Source organism: Bos indicus x Bos taurus, chromosome 3 (genome assembly GCF_003369695.1).
Source record: "Bos indicus x Bos taurus breed Angus x Brahman F1 hybrid chromosome 3, Bos_hybrid_MaternalHap_v2.0, whole genome shotgun sequence".
Taxonomy (NCBI): Eukaryota; Metazoa; Chordata; class Mammalia; order Artiodactyla; family Bovidae; genus Bos; species Bos indicus x Bos taurus.
The window spans coordinates 78101816-78123755 of NC_040078.1; the positions used below are offsets into that span (position 1 = coordinate 78101816).

Below are 21940 nucleotides of genomic sequence, written 5' to 3' on the forward strand. Positions count from 1 at the left end.
AAGTGAAGTCACTCAGTCGTGTTCGACTCTTAGCGACTGTTACGTCAAAACAAACTCACAGTTAATCAAGTGTTTTCAGGTAGGAGAATGACTTGAATTAATAGTTAATCTCATCCAGTATGATTGCTTTTATTCAAATGAATATGTCTGAAGTGCTTAAGAACATTTTAGTTTCTTAAGTATGGAAAAAATTCTCTCTTGTCATTTATTTTAGGCACTGTGTATAGAATTAATAGAATTTCTTAAAAGAAAGATCTGTAGGGACTGTATAGTTCAAACTATCCCAAAGGGGTAAATCCTAATATAATAAGTGTTTATAATTACATAGCAGTTTAGAGTTCAGTATCTACTGTTTCGTCTGATTTGATGGACATAACAGTCATAAAGGGCTTCCCAGTTAGCTCAGTGGTAAAGAATACGCCTGCCAGCGCAGGAGATCCAGGAGACGCAGGTTGGATCCCTGGGCCGGGAAGATCCCCTGGAGGAGGAAAGGGCAACACACTGCAGTATTCTTGCTGGGGGAATCCCGTGGACAGAGGAGCCTGGCAGGAGTCCACAGGGTCACAGAGTCAGACATGACTGAGCAGGCACACACACACACACACACACCACACCCTTAAAGGAACACTGATTCCACCTCAGCAACTCTAGGGACAGAGAATGCACTGCCTTGAGTGGCAACAACTGTCCTATTAGAGACCATCAACTGTAAGGGAAGTACTTTCTCAAAATTGAGCTGACATCTGTCTTCTTACAATTTTTATGCAGAGGGCCTTCATTCTGCTCTCCAGACAACAAAGGACACATACCCTTTCTTACATACATATCGAAGCCAGCAAGAGTCATCAACCACCTCCCACCCCAATCTAGAACACTCTCCTACACACTAAATGCTTTCCCCATTAAAAGTTCCAGACCCTAAAGGCTTGCTCACCTTCCTCTGATGCTCACGGGGGTATCCAGGCAGCATTCTCTTTAAGTACTGTGATTAAAACTGAACACAACCCACTAGAAGTCTGAGTAGCCAGACTCTAAAAGAGGCACACAGTTAAGGACTGGGTCATGTATCATGCACCATGCTCTGTTTTTTTCATCTGTGAAAATCTTGCCTCCTTAAGCAGGATGTGTATATCCTCCTGGACAGGTATAATGGTTGTCATGGTGTAATGAAAATATTATGGGATTTAGAGCTTCAAAACCTATAAAATCTTAGCTCCATCACATATAATAATAATACTGATAGCTAGATTATTGAGCACTTAAAATGTGTTAGGTATTGTTAAAAATGTTTTCTCCTTCAATTAGTCTTCACAATAACCCAGTGAGGTAGGCAATATTACCCCCATTTTCCAGATAAGGAAACTGAGGCACAGAGAAGTTAATTTGCCCTGGATCATACACTTTGATAAGTGACAGAGCCAGGACTCAAATCCAGATAATCTGGCTGCAGAACTTTTCATCACTATGCTGAACTTATACTTTAAAAATCACACTGACATTTTTAACACATTAAATTAACACATCACTGCCATACAGAAAACACATTTATCAACATTTTAAGGGAATACTTCTCAGTGCTCTGTGGTAACCTAAATGGGAAGGAAATAAAAAAAAGAAGGGGTATATATTGGGTTGGCCAAGGAGTTCATTCAGGTTTCCTGTAATATAGAAATATATGTATAGCTGATTCACTTTGCTATTAGTAGAAACTAACACAACATTGTGAAGCAACTATATGTCAATAAAATAAATAAAAAAAATAATTTGGGGTGATCTGCTGGCCTAGATTTGCATTAATAATCTTATGATGATTTTGCTTTATTGTAGAATAACAATTAGTAGGAGAAAAACAGAAGGCGGAAAATACTGTAGCTTCAGCTTCTGAATGTGTCAGCACATGTGCGTGTGCGCACACACACACAGACACACAGACACACACAGACACACGTGCCTTGTTCGTTAAAATTCATCCTGGAAGATTTTCAAAAAAGTGACCATCTAACTAGCTTAACTCTAGAATGCAAATAATACCATTTCTCTTCGGGAAAATTAAAATAAGAAATTCCCACTAATTGGTCTTTGGTAACATTCATTGGTAAGTAAGGGAGGCCTTTGAGTATTTCAAACACAAAACAATAATAGAAGCTGACAGTGGCTCACAGAGTAAGACTTCAGAGTTTGTAATTAAGAACTTGAAAAAAATAAAGAACTTGAGATGCTGCCCTTTAATGTTTGTTGGGCAAATATGTCAGCCACCTCCGGTGCGATTAGGACTAGATCTCTCTGACAGAAGAGGTTAAGGATTCTTTTCACTGGTTAGAAATAATAAGCCCCATTTAGGGACTGCTTCCATGACAGCAGAAGGGTAAGCATCAGACTCTGATAGGAGGAAGACACACACCACTGCAATCATTTATCAAAATGGATAAACAAGCCTTTGGCCGCCTTGTTTTCCAATTGTCCAATGTTGCTTATAGACTCCCCGAGTGGCTCAGTGGTAAAGAATTCACCTGCCAATGCAGGAGACGTAGGTTTGATCCCTGGGTCTGGGAAGATCCTCTGGAGAAGGAAATGGCAACCCACTCCAGTATTCCTGCCTGAGAAATTCCATAGACAGAGGACCCTGGTGGGCTACAGTCCATGGGGTTGCAAAGTGTCAGACACGACTTAGCGATGAAACAACAATAACAACAATGTTGCCTATGCACAGGATTAAATGATTATTTATGAAATTTCTTTTCAGTTTAAATTCATATTGTATGATACAGAAATTTAAGATGTACTCCAAAGATAAAATGAAATAAAAAAAAAAACACTGATTAACTTCTGTCCAATTGTTTGAATGCATTTTCAGATGCTTTCCATAACTTGATATATGTAACCACTGACAGATTTGCAATTTGAGTATGAGAGAAACCAACTGTCATATAGATAATTCTGGGTTTATTATCACACAAATAATAAGCAGCAGAATTGGAAATGAAAGATCTCCTGGTTTCCTCATTTGTAATAATGGGGGAAATAACTCTTGCTACATATGATTTTTCTCACAATTAAATGAACTCCCAAATGTAAGGTGTCCATCACACTGACTGGCTACTACTTAGCTCTCAGCCATGCTTGTTGGGTTCATTATTTACTCATCATATATGGCACTGTCCCAGGCACATGAGTTTTCAATAAATCCTAGAGGTTTTAGTCAATCAATGGGTCTTCTATGGCTGCAGTGGTGCACCCTGATGGGCTCTAGGTCATCACTGCCCCTCTTCTCACACAGCTGTAACTGAGAGCATGGCTTTGGGTTCCTGCCTGAAGTTTCCTTGAAAAACGTGAACTTAGTAACCCTTGAAAAGGAAGGTGAATATTAAGTACCTGAAATCAGAGCAGACAGTCTGTAGGGGGGACTCCACAACCAGCCAAGAGGGGGCTGCATACCAGCCCCTGGGTGGAGCTCCCTCCACTCCACCACGTATTCCTGCACAGCAGCGGTAGCTTTCTCTGGAGGTGTCCACGTCACCATGAGCTTGTCCATGCCCTCTGACTTTGCCAAGACCTGTTGAGGAGCCAGCAACTCTTTATGGGGAAAGGTGGGGGGGAAAAAAAAACAAAATCACAGTGGAAACAGATATAAAAAACAACTACCCAACCCAGCAAAGTTGTGGCAATAACCGACGTCTTTTAAAGGACTTCAGGTTCACAGATTTTGTTCATCCAGCTTCTCAGTTCTTGGAGAACAGGCATCGGTGCCAGGACCCTGTGTAGTGTTATTTATGGAATTATTTCCCCTTCATCTTCCATTTCACTTTCCACTTCTGTGTCCCCAAAGGTACCTGCTCTAGTGATCTATAATATGCATCCTTCTAATCTACCTTCTATATGTTTATTTACATATATATGTGTCCTTGAGAATTAGTGTTGCTTTCAGTTTGTGTGTTGTATTTTCCTGAAACACATTTGGAGTAAATCTAGTGCTTTTCCTAACTTTTATTTTCCCACTCAACAATATGTTTCTATTCTGCTGCTATATGAAAATCAAGCTCATTCCTTCAGATTACTGCCTCAACATGTTCTTTGTGTAGTCTCCAAGTGACAAGCTTTCTTCCAACTCTTTGTCAGCACAAACAAGGATGCAGTGAACCTTCTCTTGCATGTCCTTGTGTGTGCCTATGTAAAAGTGTCTCTCTCATCCTCTTACACTGTTGGTAAGAATGTAAATTGGTATAGCCACTATGGAGAACAGTATAGAGGTTCCTTAAAAAACTAAAAATAGAGCTACCACATGACCCAGCAATCCCACTCCTGGGCAAAGATCTGGAGAAAACCAAAATTTGAAAAGATGCATATACTCTGATATTCATTGCAGTACTCTTTACAATAGCCAGGACATGGAAGCAACCTCAATGTCCACTGACAGAGGAATGGATAAAGAAGATGTGGTACAAATATACAATGGAATATTACTCAGCCATAAAAAGGAACGAAACAATGCCATTTGCAGTGACATGGATGGACCTAGAGATTGTCATACAGAATGAAGTAAGTCAAAAATAGACAAATATCATGTAATATCACTAATATGTGTAATCCAGAAAAATGGTTCATATGAACTTATTTGCAAATCAGAAACAGAGTCATAGATTAGAAAACAAATTTGTGGTCACTAAGGAGGAGGGATGGGATGAATTGGTAGATTGGGATTAACATATAAACACTACTATATATAAAATAGATGACTAAGAGAAATATCAGTAACCTCAGATATGCAGATGACACCACCCTTATGGCAGAAAGTGAAGAGGAACTCAAAAGCCTCTTGATTAAAGTGAAAGTGGAGAGTGAAAAAGTTGGCTTAAAGCTCAACATTCAGAAAACGAAGATCATGGCATCTGGTCCCATCACTTCATGGGAAATAGATGGGGAAACAGTGGAAACAGTGTCAGACTTTATTTTTCTGGGCTCCGAAATCACTGCAGATGGTGACTGCAGCCATGAAATTAAAAGACGCTTACTCCTTGGAAGGAAAGTTATGACCAACCTAGATAGCATATTCAAAAGCAGAGACATTACTTTGCCAACAAAGGTTCGTCTAGTCAAGGCTATGGTTTTTCTGGTGGTCATGTGTGGATGTGAGAGTTGGACTGTGAAGAAGGCTGAGCACCAAAGAATTGATGCTTTTGAACTGTGGTGTTGGAGAAGACTCTTGAGAGTCCCTTGGACTGCAAGGAGATCCAACCAGTCCATTCTGAAGGAGATCAGCCCTGGGATTTCTTTGGAAGGAATGATGCTGAAGCTGAAACTCCAGTACTTTGGCCACTTCATGTGAAGAGTTGACTCATTGGAAAAGACTCTGATGCTGGGAGGGATTGGGGGCAGGAGGAGAAGGGGACAACAGAGGATGAGATGGCTGGATGGCATCGCTGACTCGATGGATGTTGAGTCTGAGTGAACTCCGGGAGTTGGTGATGGACAGGGAGGCCTGACGTGCTGCGATTCATGGGGTCGCAAAGAGTCAGACACGACTGAGCGACTGATCTGATCTGATCTGATCTGAATAAGAACCTATTGTATAGCACAGGGAACTATATCAATGTTCTGTGATGACCAAAATGAGAAGGAAATCTAACAGAAGAGTATTGTTCAATCGCTAAGTCGTGTCCGACTCTTTGTGACCCTACAGACTGCAGCATGCCCCGCTTCCCTGTCCTTCACTATCTCCCAGAGTTTGCTCAAACTCATGTCCATTGAGCCAGTGATGCCACACAACCATCTCATCCTCTGTTGCCCTCTTCTCCTCTTGTCCTCCATCTTTCCCAGCATCAGATTCTTGGAATCAGATGGTCAAAGAATTGGAGCTTCAGCTTCAGCATCAGTCCTTCCAATGAATATTCAGGGTTGATTTCTTTAGGACTGATTGGTTTGACCTCCTTGTTGTCCAAGGGATTCTCAAGAGTCTTCTCCAGCACAATTTAAAAGCATCAATTCTTCGGCACTCAGCCTTCTTTATGGTGCAACTCTCACATCCAATCATGACTATTAGAAAAACCGTAGCTTTGACAATTAGGACCTTCGTCGGTAAAGTGATGTTTCCACCTTTTAATATACTGTCTAGGTTTGTCATAGCTTTTCTTTCAAGGAGCAAGCGTCTTTTAATTTCATGACTGCAGCAACTGTCCACAGTGATTTTGGAGCCTAAGAAAATAAAATCTGCCACTGTTTCCCCATTTATTTGCTATGAAGTGATGGGACCAGATGCCATGATCTTAGTTTTTTGAATGTTGAATTTTAAGCAGCTTTTCCACTCTCCTCTTTCACTTTCATCAAGAGGCTCTTTAGTTCCTCTTCGCTTTCTGCCATTAGGGTAGTGACATCTGCATATCCGAGACTGTTGGATTTTCTCCTGGCAAACTTGATTCCAACTTGTGATTCATCCAACTCAGCATTTTGCATGATGTACTCTGCTTATAAGTTAAATAAGCAGGGTGACAATATACTGTCATGACGTACTCTTCTCCCAAATGTGAACCAGTGTGGAGTGGATATATGTATATGTATTACATAACTGATTCACTTTGCTATATAGAAACTAACACAACATTGTAGAGCAACTATACTTCAGTTTTTTAAAAATAGACTCTCTCTACATATAAATGCACACAATTTTTCAATTATAAACTAAATTCACCCATTTCCCTAAATATGGTCAGACTGATCTCTAAAACAGTAAATCAGTTGACCCTCCAACAAGAAAAGCATGAGAGTTCTCATTTCCCCACCAACATCTGGTATTTTCTTTCTCATTTTCCCAAGCTGGCACATGTAAGGAGGTATTTAATTGTGGTTTTATTTTCATTTTCTGATTTCTTACAAGGCTGAGCTCTTCACATATTACTAGCTGTCTGACTTTCCCCTTTTCATACCTCACTCATTTTTTTTTCTGTTGTATTTCCTGTCTTCTTCCTGATTTGCAGAAATAACTTCTATATTCTAGATATTAATCACATGTTAGTTTTCAACACTAAAAATATCTCACTCTAGTCTTTCAAGTCTCTTAATTTTATGATGTGTTTGTTGAACATAAATACTTACTTTGATGTGGATAAATTTACCACAGTATGTGTATTTTGAGTCTTATTTATAAAATCCTTCCATTCTGGGGTCACAAAGATACTTAACTACATTTCCTCCCATTTGCTTTTGGTTTTATTTTTTAAATACCTTTCATATTTAGGTTTTTAATCCAAATCTAGCTAAAGGGTGTGTGTGTGTGTGTGTTTAAAGGAAATAAGCTTTATTATTTTTTCCACACAACAGGTCAATTTTTCCAAATGTGGTACCACCCCTGTCACACACTAAGCTCCACATATTCATGGGTTTGTGTGTGGATCAGCTTCTTCACCAGAACACACTGGTCACATTACAACGCTCTGTGACACCTGACTATTTGGTAGTTAAAGTCCCTCCTCATTTTGCTCTTCTTTTTTTCAAAGTGATCTTGGGTATTCATGAAACTTTATTCTTCCATATAGCTCCTATAATCAGTTTATGAGAGTCCTCAAAAATTTCAGCTGGTATTTTTATTGGAATTATATTAAATTTACAGCTCAGTTCAGGGAGAACTGATATTGTTACAATGTTAGGTTGTCCCATTTATAAATATGATGTTTCTTTGAAGTTGTTTGGGTCTCTTTTTATATCTTTTAATGGAGTTTCAAAAATTCCTCCTTAAAGTTTTAATGTGCTTTTTAAGGTTAATTCCTAGACATGTTATACTATTAGTTTGCTATTAAAATGGCATCTTATTTTCTACTTCTTTTCCACTATGAATTTGTGTGTGTTATTCTTATTCTAGCCGACCTTCTAAACTCTCTAATTAGTTCTCATAATTTGTCTATGGCCCTTGTTAAATTTTCCATGTAATAATCTTATTAGTTGTACACTTAAAATCTCTTCTTCCCAATCTTTGAACAAATCTCATTTCCTTTTTTTTTAAATCTTGTTGCTAATTTTAAAAAAGAATGTTCCCACATATCTTTATTAAGATGATGCTTGCTGCATGTTTTTGGTAGAAAGTCTTTAAAAAGCTAAAAAGTTTTCCTTTTTTTTATAGCTTTCAAACAGATTTTATTTTTATAAAATACTATTTACTAAAAATTTTGTTTTACTAAATACATTTCTATATCTGTTAAGAACATATCCCCCTTTTCTCCTTCAGTATTAAAGTAATGAATTACATTGATACACTTTTCTGATATTGATCCATCTTTGTATTCTTGGGGGCAACCCTGCTTGATCATTCTGCACTCATTATCTTTTCTCCTTTCTTCTTAAAATAGACTTTATTTTTTAAAGCAGTTTTAAGTTCACAGCAAAATTGAGTGAGATGTACAGACATTTTCCACACACCCCCGACCCCAAACACGCATCACTTCCCCCATTATCGACATCCTGCACCAGAGTAGTACATTCTGTAAGATTCTTGATAAATATGTTCAAATATTTCCCCTTTCATTCACGTTTTCTCTTAATTTCTTTTAATTTAATTTAATTTCTTTCTCTTAATTTCTTTTATGCAATTATCATCACTTATTCTTTCAATGTCTTAAGTCTTCTTATTTTTCAAACTCTTTTCCCCTTTTGATGACTTTTAAGTTTCTCACCCAATCTTCCTCTCACTCATTCACTCTTCAGATAAGTCCTTTCTGCTATCCAACCCATTGGGTGAGTTCTTTATTTCAACAACTGAACTTTTCATATTGAATCTCTATTTAGGGCTATTCCACAACCACCTGTTTCTGATTCATGTTCCCAGTATCCTCTCTTATCTTTCTAAGGATACTTCTTATGCTTACTCTAAACTCTTATTTATTCAATTATTTCTGGTTGCACTGGGTCTTCATTGCAGTGAGCACGCTTTCTCTAGTAGCAGTGAGCAGGGGGCCACTCTTAGTAGCTGTGAAAGGCTTCTCTCCGGTTGCAAAGCAGGGTCTCTAGGTACATGGGCTTTAATAGTTACAGAACATGGGCTCAGTGGTTGTGGCGCATGGGCTTTAGTTGCTCCACAGCATGTGGAATCTTCCTGGACCAGGGATTGAACCCATGGCCCCTGCATTGGGAGGAGGATTCTTATCTGCTGGACCACCAGGGAAGCCCTTATTCTAAACTCTTGGTCTTTCTATTGTGCTGATTATGCGTCCTACCACCCAAGTAATCCCACTTGGTGCCTTTCCTTCCCAGAACTGTGCCCCTCAGATTTCTCCTAATTTTCTCCTTTGGGGTCATGTTTTATTTCCTTGGATTGATCAGCAGCCTTGACCTTCATTTTTCTATGGGGGGAGTCGTGAAACCTTAGCCAGAGCTTGTGCTCCTCCAGGTAAGCTTAGGTGAGGAGAAGGAGCTTTTCAGAGTGGAGAACCAGAGAGCCTATAGTGATGCACCCTGAGCTCTGCTTGGCTCTTGGGAGGTGTACTTGGCAGCTCCGGAACCTGCCCATGCCTCTGTGGCTGACACTGCTCTTCATGGGAGAGTGGGGCTGTCATTCTCTTCTATAACTGCCAGACCATGGGGTTGGGGGGCAGGAGAATATCTCAGGCACTCTTCATTAGGTTCCAGGGCTTCCTCATAGTCATTCTGCCCTGCCCTCCAGACTTTCCTGCCCCATAGTAAAAATACCAAGTAAAATACCATAGTAAAAATACCAAGGCAACAAGGGGAAGAAAAAGGAGTGCAACAAGCCAGTGCCACCTCAGTCCTCTCCATTCCTCACTATTCCCCATTCACAGGTTCTCAGTCATCCTGTCCTGTCTCTCCTGTGGATCTTTGGGTGGGTTTGGTACCTCTGTGTTAGCTACCTTGCCAGGAACTGGAATTCCCCAGCCCTGGTTCTTTGTCTTCATTTGCCTTGGTATCTTATTTTCTGGCTATGCCACAAATTTGTTTTTGTTTTGGAGAATAAAACGTATTCATTCAGTAAATATGTATTGAGCACGTAGGGTTTGAAAGACTCTTTGCCAGGTGATGGGCTAACACAGTCAATCAACTTTTCTAACCACTGGTCTCATTGCAATTAGCTAAGTAAATCAACTTGGCATTGCCCAGTCTCTGAGTCACCACACTTGCCAGGAACCAGCCTGGATTTTCTCCCCACCGTGTTTGCCAGGGCATGCCCTCTCTTTTAGAACTTGGCTAACAACTCATTTCTGTGACATCTTTCAAAATTATTCTTCAGCCTTTATCATTCAAATTCCCTCTACATTTTCATTAAGAGCATCTGAATAGAGTTATGAAGTTCATACGCTATTTGGAAAAGTTGCCCTCCTGACAGGTGGCCTGGTTTTCAGTCTAGCTTTGTCACGAATTGGATGTACGATCTTGGCTAAGTTACTTCACCTCCTGGGGCCTCAGTCTCTGACATCTGTGTGGGCCTCTATGGTTGTGCTAGCTTCTGACTCTGGCCATAATTTCCAAAATTCCTGAGCACAGGGACAGGTCTGAAATATTAAATGTGTTTTATTTCTTGACCAGTCTGTTTAGCACACATTCAGTTTTCATCATAAACCAACAAAATCATTCTCATACTTCTTGATATTCAATGCTGTGGCATATGCCTTTTACAAACAAGTTGTCCCCGCTTTCTCAAAATCGATACAATTCTGCCGCTTGGGGCATTATTTTTCTCTTTCTGGGAAGAAAGCTGTTTCTGTGAGTTGTGTGAACTATACTGAAAGAGAAGCAGCAAAAGTACATGGTACACTATTCCTACAGATCATGCAGAATTTGGGACACGAGAGCTCCCCGATGGGAGATTTGCAAATCTGTCCTCCAGGTCTCCCTAGGAGGCTTGACTACTGCTATTGGATGGCTCAGGTGTGGCCTTAAGAGAGGCAGTGGGCTCTTAAGATTTCTAGGACCAGGACCCTTTTAGCTACAGCCTAGGTCTAGAGAACTGTTTCAATGTCTTACTTTACCACCCCTCCACATTTCTCTATTTTGAGCCTCATCCTTAATGACACTCCTCCATTCTGAGAGGGGGAATTGTGCCTCTTATGTCTTTTTGGCTTCTGGATCCATCATCCTTCAGCTCCTCAGGAACTTCATTCCCTTAATGATCCCCTTTCCCCTTCCTCGTCAACTCTTTCCCACCCTGGTTCTTCTTTTCAACTTCTATGCCTGCTCAGATCTTACTTTAAAACAAACCTTGCCTGCATACCTGCACTGTTTGCCTGGCTAACACCAACTCGTCTCTCTAATCTCTGTTCACACGAAGCCTCCCCTCCATGCCCACGTTTCTACTTTTCTCTGTTCCTAGAGTGCCCTGTGCATATCTCTTGTCTCACATATATCCTGTACTGCAGTTTGCTTTTTTTATATGATTGCCCCTCCCACTGGACAAAATGTAATTGTACTTTTTACCTATTGCTGAACTCCAGTTACCTTATATAGTAATCTCAATAAATTTTTGTTGAATCAATAATGCAGAGGCCTAATGAATGTGTCATTTTGAGAAGCTGTTTTCAAATCTAAGTAAAGAAACTAGAATGGGCCCAGAAAATTCAAGATGCTTACATCCTCAAGACCCATCTGCAGTGAGGTTTAAAGAAGTAAGGTATTTTGACATACTACTTTTTAATAAGAGCAGGATATTAAACAGTGGTAAGATCTCAATTTTCCCCTACAGGATCCCTTTAAAAAATTTACACATACAGTACTTACTCAATGAAGAAGCAAATTTGAGTATAAAAATCACCTGTAATACCACAATGTAGATATGACTTCTGTTGATATTTCCATGTACATTCTTCTAGACTTCTTTACTGTGCTAAAATGTCTATTTGTGTAAATTCATATTTTAAATTGCATTATACCATGTATACTTTTGAAAGCCTACTTTTTCACTCATCATGTGCATCTTTCCACACCAATAAAAACACAGCTACAATATTACTTTTATGCTGGAGTGGGATTAAGGTGGGTGAAGGTTATGATATATTTAACCAATCTACCCTCTATTATAAAATTTTAGGCTGTTTGTAGTGTTTCATTATTTCAAAACCATTTCAACAACAAAAAAAAACATTTTAAAACCATTCAACAAAAAAGCTTACATTTTTTTTTTAAGCTCATGCCTTATTATTTGCTGAGGATGTATTATTAATGGCATAGTTTCCTGGTCAAAAGATATATTCATATTTGAAGTTTTTTATGTTACAAGTTGACACATTTCTCTTCAGAAAGTTGTACCAATTCATGAGCTTCCCTAGTGGCTCAACTGTAAAGAAAGTGTACCAGTTCACACAAAAGTGGCTTTTCCCCACACTTTCACCAGTATAGGTTATGCTGATGCTACTTACTCTTTTTTATTTTGATCTGATTGCTAAGGTTTTTTTTCTTTCAAAACTTGCATCTCATTGATTGCTAGTTAGGCTGAACATGTTTTTATATCTGTATTGTTCCTTTTATTTATTTATTTATTTGTAAGTGTTTATTTATTTATTTCACTGCCCAGGTCTTAGCCGCAGCATGCAGGATCTTCTAGTTGCAGGATGTGGGATCAAGTTCCCTGACTAGGGCTCAAACCCTGGCCCCTTGCATTGGAAGAGTGGAGTCTTAGCCACTGGACCATGAAGGAAGTCCCTATTCCTTTTATTTTATATTTGACTTTCCTGTTCATATCCCATTATCTCTTATTTATTTGAAAAGTTATATGTATTTGCCAAAAATCTATCATATACTTTTCCTAAATTGCTCTTTGCATTTAAAACCTTATTTACAGTGTTTTTTAAAAATTCTTACTTTACTATGCATAAAGTTAAGCTTTTTTCCCATAGGTAATCCATCTTTTCCTTCAGGTTTCTTCTTAGATGCCTTCCCCACATGAGGCAGAGATTACCAGTTACCTACCAAATACCCTCTTCTCATCTTCTCTAGCAAGAGAACAATGTGTTTCTAAGTCTCCTTTGTAGTTGGGTGTGACCAAGTGACAAGTTAGGATCAATACTGCAAGTGTTGTTGTGTGACTTGGGGCAAAACTCCTCAAGAGTGAGAGGTGAGGCTTCTCCCTTCTTTTCTGCTGCCTAGAAGGAGACAGCTGGAGCTCCAGCAGTCATCCTGGACTATGTGGCAGAGGGTACAGAAGGAAGGAGGCTGGAGTCCTCATGAGTACAGCTGTCACACCAGCCCTGGGCTGTCTACCTCCAAACTTCTCTTCTATAAGAGAATAAGTAAGTCACTATAGTCAAGCCTCTAGAAAGAGCAACTACCACTCCTAAAAGAAATTCCTAACTCATATGCTGACCCAAGGGTATATCAATATTTATTTGTATTTTTATCTACTATATTATCTCTACCTTTACAGATATATGACTGAAAAGACTTATAACCAAGATTCAATAGTATATATAAGATGAGAATTCTTGGTAGAAGCTTATTCAAAATAATAATTGCTAGGCTTCCCTGGTGGCTCAGGTGGTAAAGAATCTGCATGCAATGCAGGAGACCTCGATTCAATTCCCAGGTCAGGAAGATTTGCTGGAGAAGGGCTAGGCGGCCCACTCTAGTATACTTGGGCTTCCCTGGTGGTTCAGCTGGTAAAGAATCTGTCTGCAATGTGAGAGACCTGGGTTTGATCCCTAGGTTGCGAAGATTCCCTCGAGAAGGGAACAGCTACCCACTCCAGTATTCTGGCCTGGAGAATTCCATGGACTGCAAAGAGTTGGACACCACTGAGTGACTTTCACTTTCAGACCCCAGTGTGGATAAACTGTTACACTGAATTTTAAGGAAGAATCTAATTATAGAGTTTTATTCTATCAGGCATTTTTTGAAAAAGTTAGGCCGACAATCTTGACTAAAATACTTTTATAATACAGGTCTTGAAAATAGTTTTAGTATCTATTTTCTTCACTAATTATCAGCTTTAATCCTGACAAGGTAGCTTTCAGAGGATGTGACTATAAAATATGTCTAGCTAGCTGGGAGGTTTTCAATGTAGATAATTGGATACATATCTAAATTTGAATAATAAAGAGCTATAGTATAGCAATATTGTACTATAGTTCCTTACAGTCAGAATTTCATTTTAATATTATTGGTTTTCAAACATGTTTTGACTATAGGTATGCTTTTTCTAGAACTTGACAACACATATTACTCTTGCTCATGGAAAAATTAGCAAGATATTAGTGTTCAATTTAATGAATATTTCCATAACTAACATTTATTGTTTATATGTGTGTGCATACTCTCAGTCATCTTCGACTCTTTGTGACCCCATGGACTCCAGTCCACCAGTCTCCTCTCTCCATGAGACTTCCCAAGCAAATGGTTTCCATTTCCTCCTCCAGGGGATCTTCCTGACCCAGGGATCGAACCTGTGCGTCTTGCATTGGCAAGGGGTTCTTTACCAGCTGAGCCACCAGGGAAACCCCAAACACCTATTATGTATTTATTAGTCTCTGTATTTAAACTCACAATGACCTGCAATTCAGGTAATGTAATTCCTAGTTTAGAGAGGAGGAAATTGAAGCTCAGAGGTGTTAATTCATTTGGATACTCACTGGCTAAAAGGAAATTTCAGACAGCCTTTGAAACCTGTTAATTTCAAAGTCTACACTCCTGTGCTACTCATACCAGGCCCTGAGCTGGGCCTGAATGAGCTAAGAGATTAGGAAGACAGTTTCCTACAAACAATATTAAAGAAAATTTGGTACTTACCTGCCCCACACAGATCCGTTATGTTAATGCGAGTGGGCAGGGAACTGCCTTTCGAGTTAGCTGCAGACACAGCCGCAGCCCAGTTCCCAGTTCTGGGAATTACCCAGGTCCAGGAAGTGTGTTCTGTGATGTTCTGTAGTGTGATTTCCCCTCCTGCCACCTTCTGCAAGGTCACTTGATAGTGGAGGATTTTTCCTCTTGCTTCCGATAGACTCAGATTCTGCAACAAAACACACTTACTTACTGTGTACTCTCAGACAAGGTCACTGGATGCTCTATGCTAGGACCTCATGACTGCCTGCAGCAGGTGACTACACTAGAGTGACCTTTTTTTTACATTTTTTCATTTCTTCCACCACACACTTATGCTCCACCAAGCTCCACCACTTATAGAAAACAATCAGTTAACATTTTTAAAAAGTTAATTCTTAAAGAATTGTTTGGGAACAATCCCAGAAAGTAAGCATAAAACTAATTCTTTGTATTGTAACCCTGTTAGACAAGGACCATGAGAAACAGAATCACTGGAAATGGAGAGTTGCCCAAGCCTGTGTTGGCAGTGCCTGTCCATGCCTAGTGTAGGGAGAGAAAGGCAATGCTCACCAGACTTAAGCATCACAGTTTTCTTGCAAGGCTCTTCCTTTCATGGGGTGTGGCGTGACCTCAAGATGCTGAAAAACACACCTTAGGGTTGGCAAATGCCCCTTTTTCTGGTTTCCTGCTCCTAAGCCATCTTTTAATAATTTGGTATCCTATGTCTTTTATCTGTCAGGAGAGGCTGGGTTAATATGAATATCTGCTTCATTTAGAATTTGTATCTTCCACTTTAAGTGAAAAAACTGGCCTTCTGATTATAATTTGGCTTCTGAAATAATTAGCATGCTGCAAGAGGATGCTCCTATCTGCTGACTCAGGCCTTCTGGTTGGCCCAACAGCTGCAATTCTCACTATAAATTAATGCATGAACAGCCAGCTTTTTCATATTTCAGGCTCTGGGAGCTTGAATGATGCAGGTCATGTCCTAGGTGCCTTTCTGGATCCACAAGGGCCAAGACTCGATCATAAAACATGGTCAATGCAATGGGTGAATGCCATGTGGCTGGGGGCATTTTGGGGTGCACGTTCAGCTTTTCCCTATAAGACATCCTGTGTCCTGGCAAGAACCACAAAGTTTTGGTGGGGCAAGTGTCCATCACAGCTGATCTTGTGTGGATTAAAACAAGTGAGTGCTTTTGACATTGTGATGTTCTGAACTGTTATTAATAAACATGCCCTTGGCCACAGAAGAAAAAAAAAAAGATAAATAAGTAAAAGCTGGGTAGGGAAGACCATTCGATCAGGTCTCTCTCACTCCATCCTTCCCTACTTGTCTCTTTGGTAGCTCCAGAGGGTAGCACCCAAATGTACTTCCCAAGAGTTGGCGCTCACAAAACTCCTCATTCTTGCCAGGGACCCAGGAGGCAAATAGGGAAACAGCCTCTATTATGGCCCCCTCATTGTCCTTCACAGACACCTTGGTAATCTCATGCAATCCAATGGTAGAATGCTAACAGAAGGGGGGAAATGTCAAGTCCTCCTGGGTCCAATGAACCTACGTAGTGACTGCTGTGGAAATCTATCTGATCCCAGTGATCTGGTAAGCAGAGGTGTAGGTTGGAAAGATGAGTGAAGGAGGGCAGCGAAGGGCCTGGACCTATCTTGCATTTTCTCTTCAGATCCCATATTTTTGAGCTGCAAATATCAGTGAGAAAATGAAGATGGGGCCAACAAGTTAGACAAAGGAACATGGTATCCCTTGACTTGTGCTTGTATAAAATGTCAAACTCAAGTTTGGGGATAAAGGTTAACATCAATCAGTTAACTAATCTCCTTAACCAAACTGGAAAATGGACCTAACTTGTCTAGCAAGGTCCATAGAATAAAAGATTCAATGAGTTCAGTGAGTCAGTGGGGAAACAAGTATTTAGCCAGCAGGCAGGCGGTCTCCTGAAGCACCTGAAAACAGTGTGATTAGGTTAGTTAAAAAAATTAGGTAACATTAAGTTTGCAAACCATGTACATAATCCATCACCTGTGGATTAACCTGGCTCTAAGGGAATGGAATAACAACAGAATTAAATAATGGAATAATTATTCCAGTTTTAATAAGAGCTAGAATAGAATACCAGAAGAGCAGAACTGGAGGGGATTCTCCAGATGAACAATTAATTCAGTGTTTCATTTTATCAACAGAGGAAACTAAGTCCCAGGGACACGAGATGATTTGCTTAAGTCCACTCAAGAGACAGATGGAGGAGCTGAGTGGAATCAAGGGCTCCTGACCTCCAGACTCATGACCCCTCCACTCTGACTCGCTACTCCTTCTATTGGCAAGCCTGAGACAGTTGGTGAGTACAGGCGCCATATTGCGTAGTTGGGTCCTCAGTCACCCTTCTGGCCCAGAGTTGCAAAGCAGCCTCTGTAATTGTGTGGCTGTGGTATGCTCTGATGTGGAACATCAATAGTGGGCATGAGGTTGGTAATTTGGGGAGGGTGGAGATCCAGAATTCTTTCTCCAGAGCCGACAGGCTCTGAGTCAGAAGGGGGACAAGTTCTGAAACAAAAAGAACCTTGGCCTGATGAGCCAGCTGGGTCTTTTCAGATAAACTTATTTTTTCCTCTAGTGTTTATTTGGGTGGGTGAGAAGGGGGAATCTATCATTTATTGGGCCATACCATGAATCAGGAGCTCTACAATGAGTGTCACAGTAAATGTGACACTCCCTATTCTGATGAGAGTGCTAAAGCTCAAGAGAGATTAAGAAATAAACTTGTCCCCATAGTAATGTGAGATTTTAGTGCGCCCCCTGGTGGATGTGAGAGATGAAGGAGATACTCCTATTGAGCCAGGGATCCCTGTGAACATCACAAAGACAGGGTACTTCTTGTCCCTTCTTGGACAGTGCTAAGAGCAGATTTCAGCCAGTGATATTACTGTCGTCACCTTCTTCTACTGGTAAGAATACACTAAGAAGAAAAATGTGTCCACTGCTTCTCTCCCTTCAGTTTTCTTTCTGCTCTGTCCTGTGGAAAATGACCTAAACTTGGTGAACTTAGCCTTTCTGACTTTGGTTTGTCCAAAGAGCAAGGAGTGAGCTCCCTTATAAACCGTTATAATAATTCTGCTGCCTGAAAAGGCTTTCAGAATCAAAAATAACTTGGTGAATGCAATCCAAGAAAGCACAAAGTCTGATGCATTTCAGAATGCATTGCCCCGTTTCTGTTTTAAAGTGTATTATAGGAAAGGCGTTTCTGTGAATTGATAAAGCATTTCCTCTTAGGACTTAAAAACTACTGTACTGACAATAAAGTACTATTTTACTTCTGAATTTCTCTTCAGGCAAAAAATAACTTTTTAAAAACTGGTAGAGTTTAGCCTATATCAGAGAAGAGCGCCTGTAATCAAGACCCTTTGGAAAGCTGAGGAGTTTGAACATTTACTAATCACAGCTTTATCTGTGAGGTTTTTTTTTTTTTTTTTTCTTTTGGGTTCTGAAACACTGCTGACTTGGTTCTTGTTATTAGGACAGATCTTTGACTTTTCTGTTCCACCACTTAGCAGCTGTGTGACCTTGGGCAAGCTGTTTCAACTCTCTGAGCCTCAGTTTCCTCACATGTAAAGTGAGGATAATTCTTTGTGCAGCACAGGTGTATTGGAGGATTCAGTGACCTAAGGGAAGCAGACTGTTTCAAAACGTGTTTGGTGCATGACAGATGTGAAGACACTTGGTGGGTACTGTTTATTCACTCTAATATAAAAATCATCATGATTGGCACTTTACCCTTATGGCTCTTCTATGAATCTTCTATTATTCTTAACCTGGCATATACCACAGCTCCCTGTGGAAGTCTCACCAATATCACACAGTTGACTACAAAGTATATATACCATTTGTGGGTTTAAGCCTGAATACTTCAACTTACGACTGCCTTCAGCAACCCTAGTTCAAAGTAAGGACAGTCTTTACCTGGAAGGTTTGAAAATCACTGTACTGGAAATTTCTATCTGTGGATCTGTTTTCCCCATTAGCCTGTCAGTTTATTTTTGCATCCTTAGTGTCACATACAGTGTTTGCCTCCTAACAATGACCTTGCAAACACTTTTCACAATTCTCTCTTTAGTTTTCATAGCAATCTCATGTAGTATATGCTGTTATTATCTACACTGTGCTCATAAGGCACAGAGAGGTTGAGCACCATGCTCAAGGACACACAGCCAGCAAGTGGTAAAGCTGGAACTTGAACCCAGGTAGCACAGCTGCTCTACCTGGAGGATGAGGTCTTAAACTGCTGTCATGCTGGCACTCAGTAGACATTCCCCAGGTGTTCTGTTACTCTGAACTGATTTACCTTCTGGCAGTTACCCTGGCATAATGATTTCTATCTTGTTTTATAGCTGGAAAACAGCAAAATAATGGAAACTTTTTAAGAGCAAGCTTTAACCCCCCTTGCGTCTGTGTTTTCTATGTTCTGTTAATTCTCTGCTACTTACTCTTATCTTTGTCACTGACCACATTCTGCTATCCAATCCAAATTCCCTGCATTGCAGCTGGTATAGCATGTGTGACCAGCAAGCAAGGGAAAGCAACCTGTTCTGTCTGAAAGCATCTGCAGCAATTCTGTGCCAGCCTGTGTTGGGACAGGGCTGGGAAAGGGAAGGAGAAAGAGTTGAATACTGCAACAAAACTAATCTTCCCATCTGCTGCTTTTGTATTTAAATATTGATTCTGATGTTGTATAGCTCCTATAATTACATAAGGCTCCTGGCAGCCAATCTTCCCTGGGGATTCACAATAGACCTTTGTCCTCCATCAATATAAACCAGGTTACAAATAATACTTCCTACTTTTATTGAATCCCTTTCATAAGAGGAGGCCAAAGAATTCATGGCTTCAGTGCTATGTGATACAGGCTGGAACACTCTTCATTCACCCAAGACAAAGACAGGGAGAAAGAAACCAAGTGAATGTACTAAACAAGCTGCTTCTGATCTCAACTGTCTTTCTGAAGCTGTGCTGTTAACTAGTATGGGGCTGGCTCTTTTCTCTTTCTCCTTGTCTTCTATGGTTTGAGGGTAGCTATTTATCAAAATGAATTACTTCTTTTAACAAGTGAGTCTTTTCCCTGCTCAATCTTTTCCCCACTTTTGGAAACAAGCGTTTCCCCATCTCTCCTTTCCTGCTTGTCAAGGCTTAGGAATCTTGCTCACTACAGGAGGGAGCCATGTAGCCTTTGAAATGAAGCTATCCTAACCTAGGATGGGGTGCCATCTGGAGGGTGAGCTCTTGGCCTCTGTGCCGTACTGGCACTTAATAGACACGTGCATGTGTGCGTGCTCAGTCGCTTCAGTTGTGTCTGACTCTGCGACCCTATGGACTGTAGCCTGCCAGGCTCCTCTGTCCCTGGGATTCTCCAGGCAAAAATACTGGAGTGAGTTGCCATGTCCTTCTCCTAGGGATCTTCCCAACCTGGGGATCAAACCCGAGTCTCCTGCGTTGGCAGGTGGATTTTTTACCACTGAGCCATGAGAGAAGCCCCAAGATAGATCATTAGTAATTTTTAAATTGATTACATGTTGAAATGATAACATTCCCAATAAACCTGTGTTAAGTGATACATACTATTAAAATTAACTCCATCTGTTTTTTTTAATTTCCTAAAATGTGGCCATGAGAAAGTTTGAAATTACACATATGGCTTGCATCTGTGGCTTGCTTTATACTGGGTTGGCCAAAAAGTTTGTTCAGGTTTGTGTGCCCTCTTATGCTGAATGAACTTTTTGGCCAACCTAATATTTCTATGGGATAGCACTTCACTAATGTGATTCTGTACATGCCAAAGCCATGTCCCCCTGAGGTCTTCCCAGCAAATGTTCTCCCACCCTTGTCCTGACTAATTTGTTCTTCTGGGGAGCTCCAATATTACCTTCTCGTATTTTTTTAAGTCAGAAAACTGTAATAACACCTGGACAGAATCAATATAAACAATTTAAGGGAAAATACATGATATTTTCTAAAGCTTTTAAATATTCCAAAAGATTTTATCCTTAAAACTCAGTTTAAACAAACAAAAACTTCACCCTATTTAATCCTCAGCAACTAGACTGCTGACTCATTTTACCCACACCTCCAAATCCTTTCAACCAAATAAACTACAAGCAGGTGCTCACATGGATTCTGATTGTGGGCCTATCTTTCCATGTGTAGACCCTCCCGTCCCTTGTGTCTTCCTGACGCTCTGTCTCTTTAACTGCAGTGACTCATCGCCTGAGCTTCACTTTGGTCTATGGTTCACCACGTTAGCTGCACAGAGAATGGGAGATGCTGAAACTGCCAGTATTACCTTCTGAAAGGTCCTGACTCCTCACCCATCCCCTCCCTGGTCATAGTCCCCTCAGCTGAACCTTGAACTCCTTCTTAACACCCGAAGACCCTCACCATCCCCTCTGCATTTCTGTCCTCCTCTGCTGGATGGTGAGCTCAAGGACATGGAGCCTGCCCCTGGCTTGTTCACGTCCATGTCCCTGCATACAACATGGGCTCTAGGCCTAAAGAGGGGCTTTAATGTACTTGTTCGCGTGGATGAACAAACGAGGGAGTGAGTGAATGAAGAAGGGAATTCAGCTCCATCTGCACACAGACATTTCTCTTCCAGACCCATGGTCTAAACCTAAACTTCAGAAAGTTTATGATTAGCCATGCTTCAGACAGTGAGAGGACTCTGAAGAAACTGACAGAGGAAACTGGAAAGGGTAATGTGGCTTTAACCCACTGTCGTATCTTTTCATATGTCAGATCAGATCAGATCAGATCAGTCGCTCAGTCGTGTCTGACTCTTTGCGACCCCATGAATCACAGCACACCAGGCCTCCCTGTCCATCACCAACTCCCGGAGTTCACTCAGACTCATGCCCATCGAGTCAGTGATGCCATCCAGCCATCTCATCCTCTGTTGTCCCCTTCTCCTCCTGCCCCCAATCCCTCCCAGCATCAGAGTCTTTTACAATGAGTCAACTCTTCACATGAGGTGGCCAAAGTACTGGAGTTTCAGCTTCAGCATCATTCCTTCCAAAGAAATCCCAAGGCTCATCTCCTTCAGAAGGGACTGGTTGGATCTCCTTGCAGTCCAAGGGACTCTCAAGAGTCTTCTCCAACACCACAGTTCAAAAGCATCAATTCTTTGGTGCTCAGCCT

The 21940-nt window shown here is 40.6% G+C and overlaps 1 protein-coding gene across 1 annotated transcript in view; it reads right to left on the reverse strand.

The window, feature by feature from the left end:
• IL12RB2 (interleukin 12 receptor subunit beta 2) overlaps window positions 1-21940 on the reverse strand; it is a 74442-nt gene that overhangs the window by 22954 nt on the left and 29548 nt on the right. Inside the window, exons 8-9 of the mRNA XM_027536948.1 lie at window positions 14710-14929; window positions 3373-3573 (exon numbers count right to left, since the gene is read on the reverse strand). Coding sequence (XP_027392749.1) covers window positions 3373-3573; window positions 14710-14929 — 421 coding nt within the window. The remainder of the gene's footprint in view (window positions 1-3372; window positions 3574-14709; window positions 14930-21940) is intronic.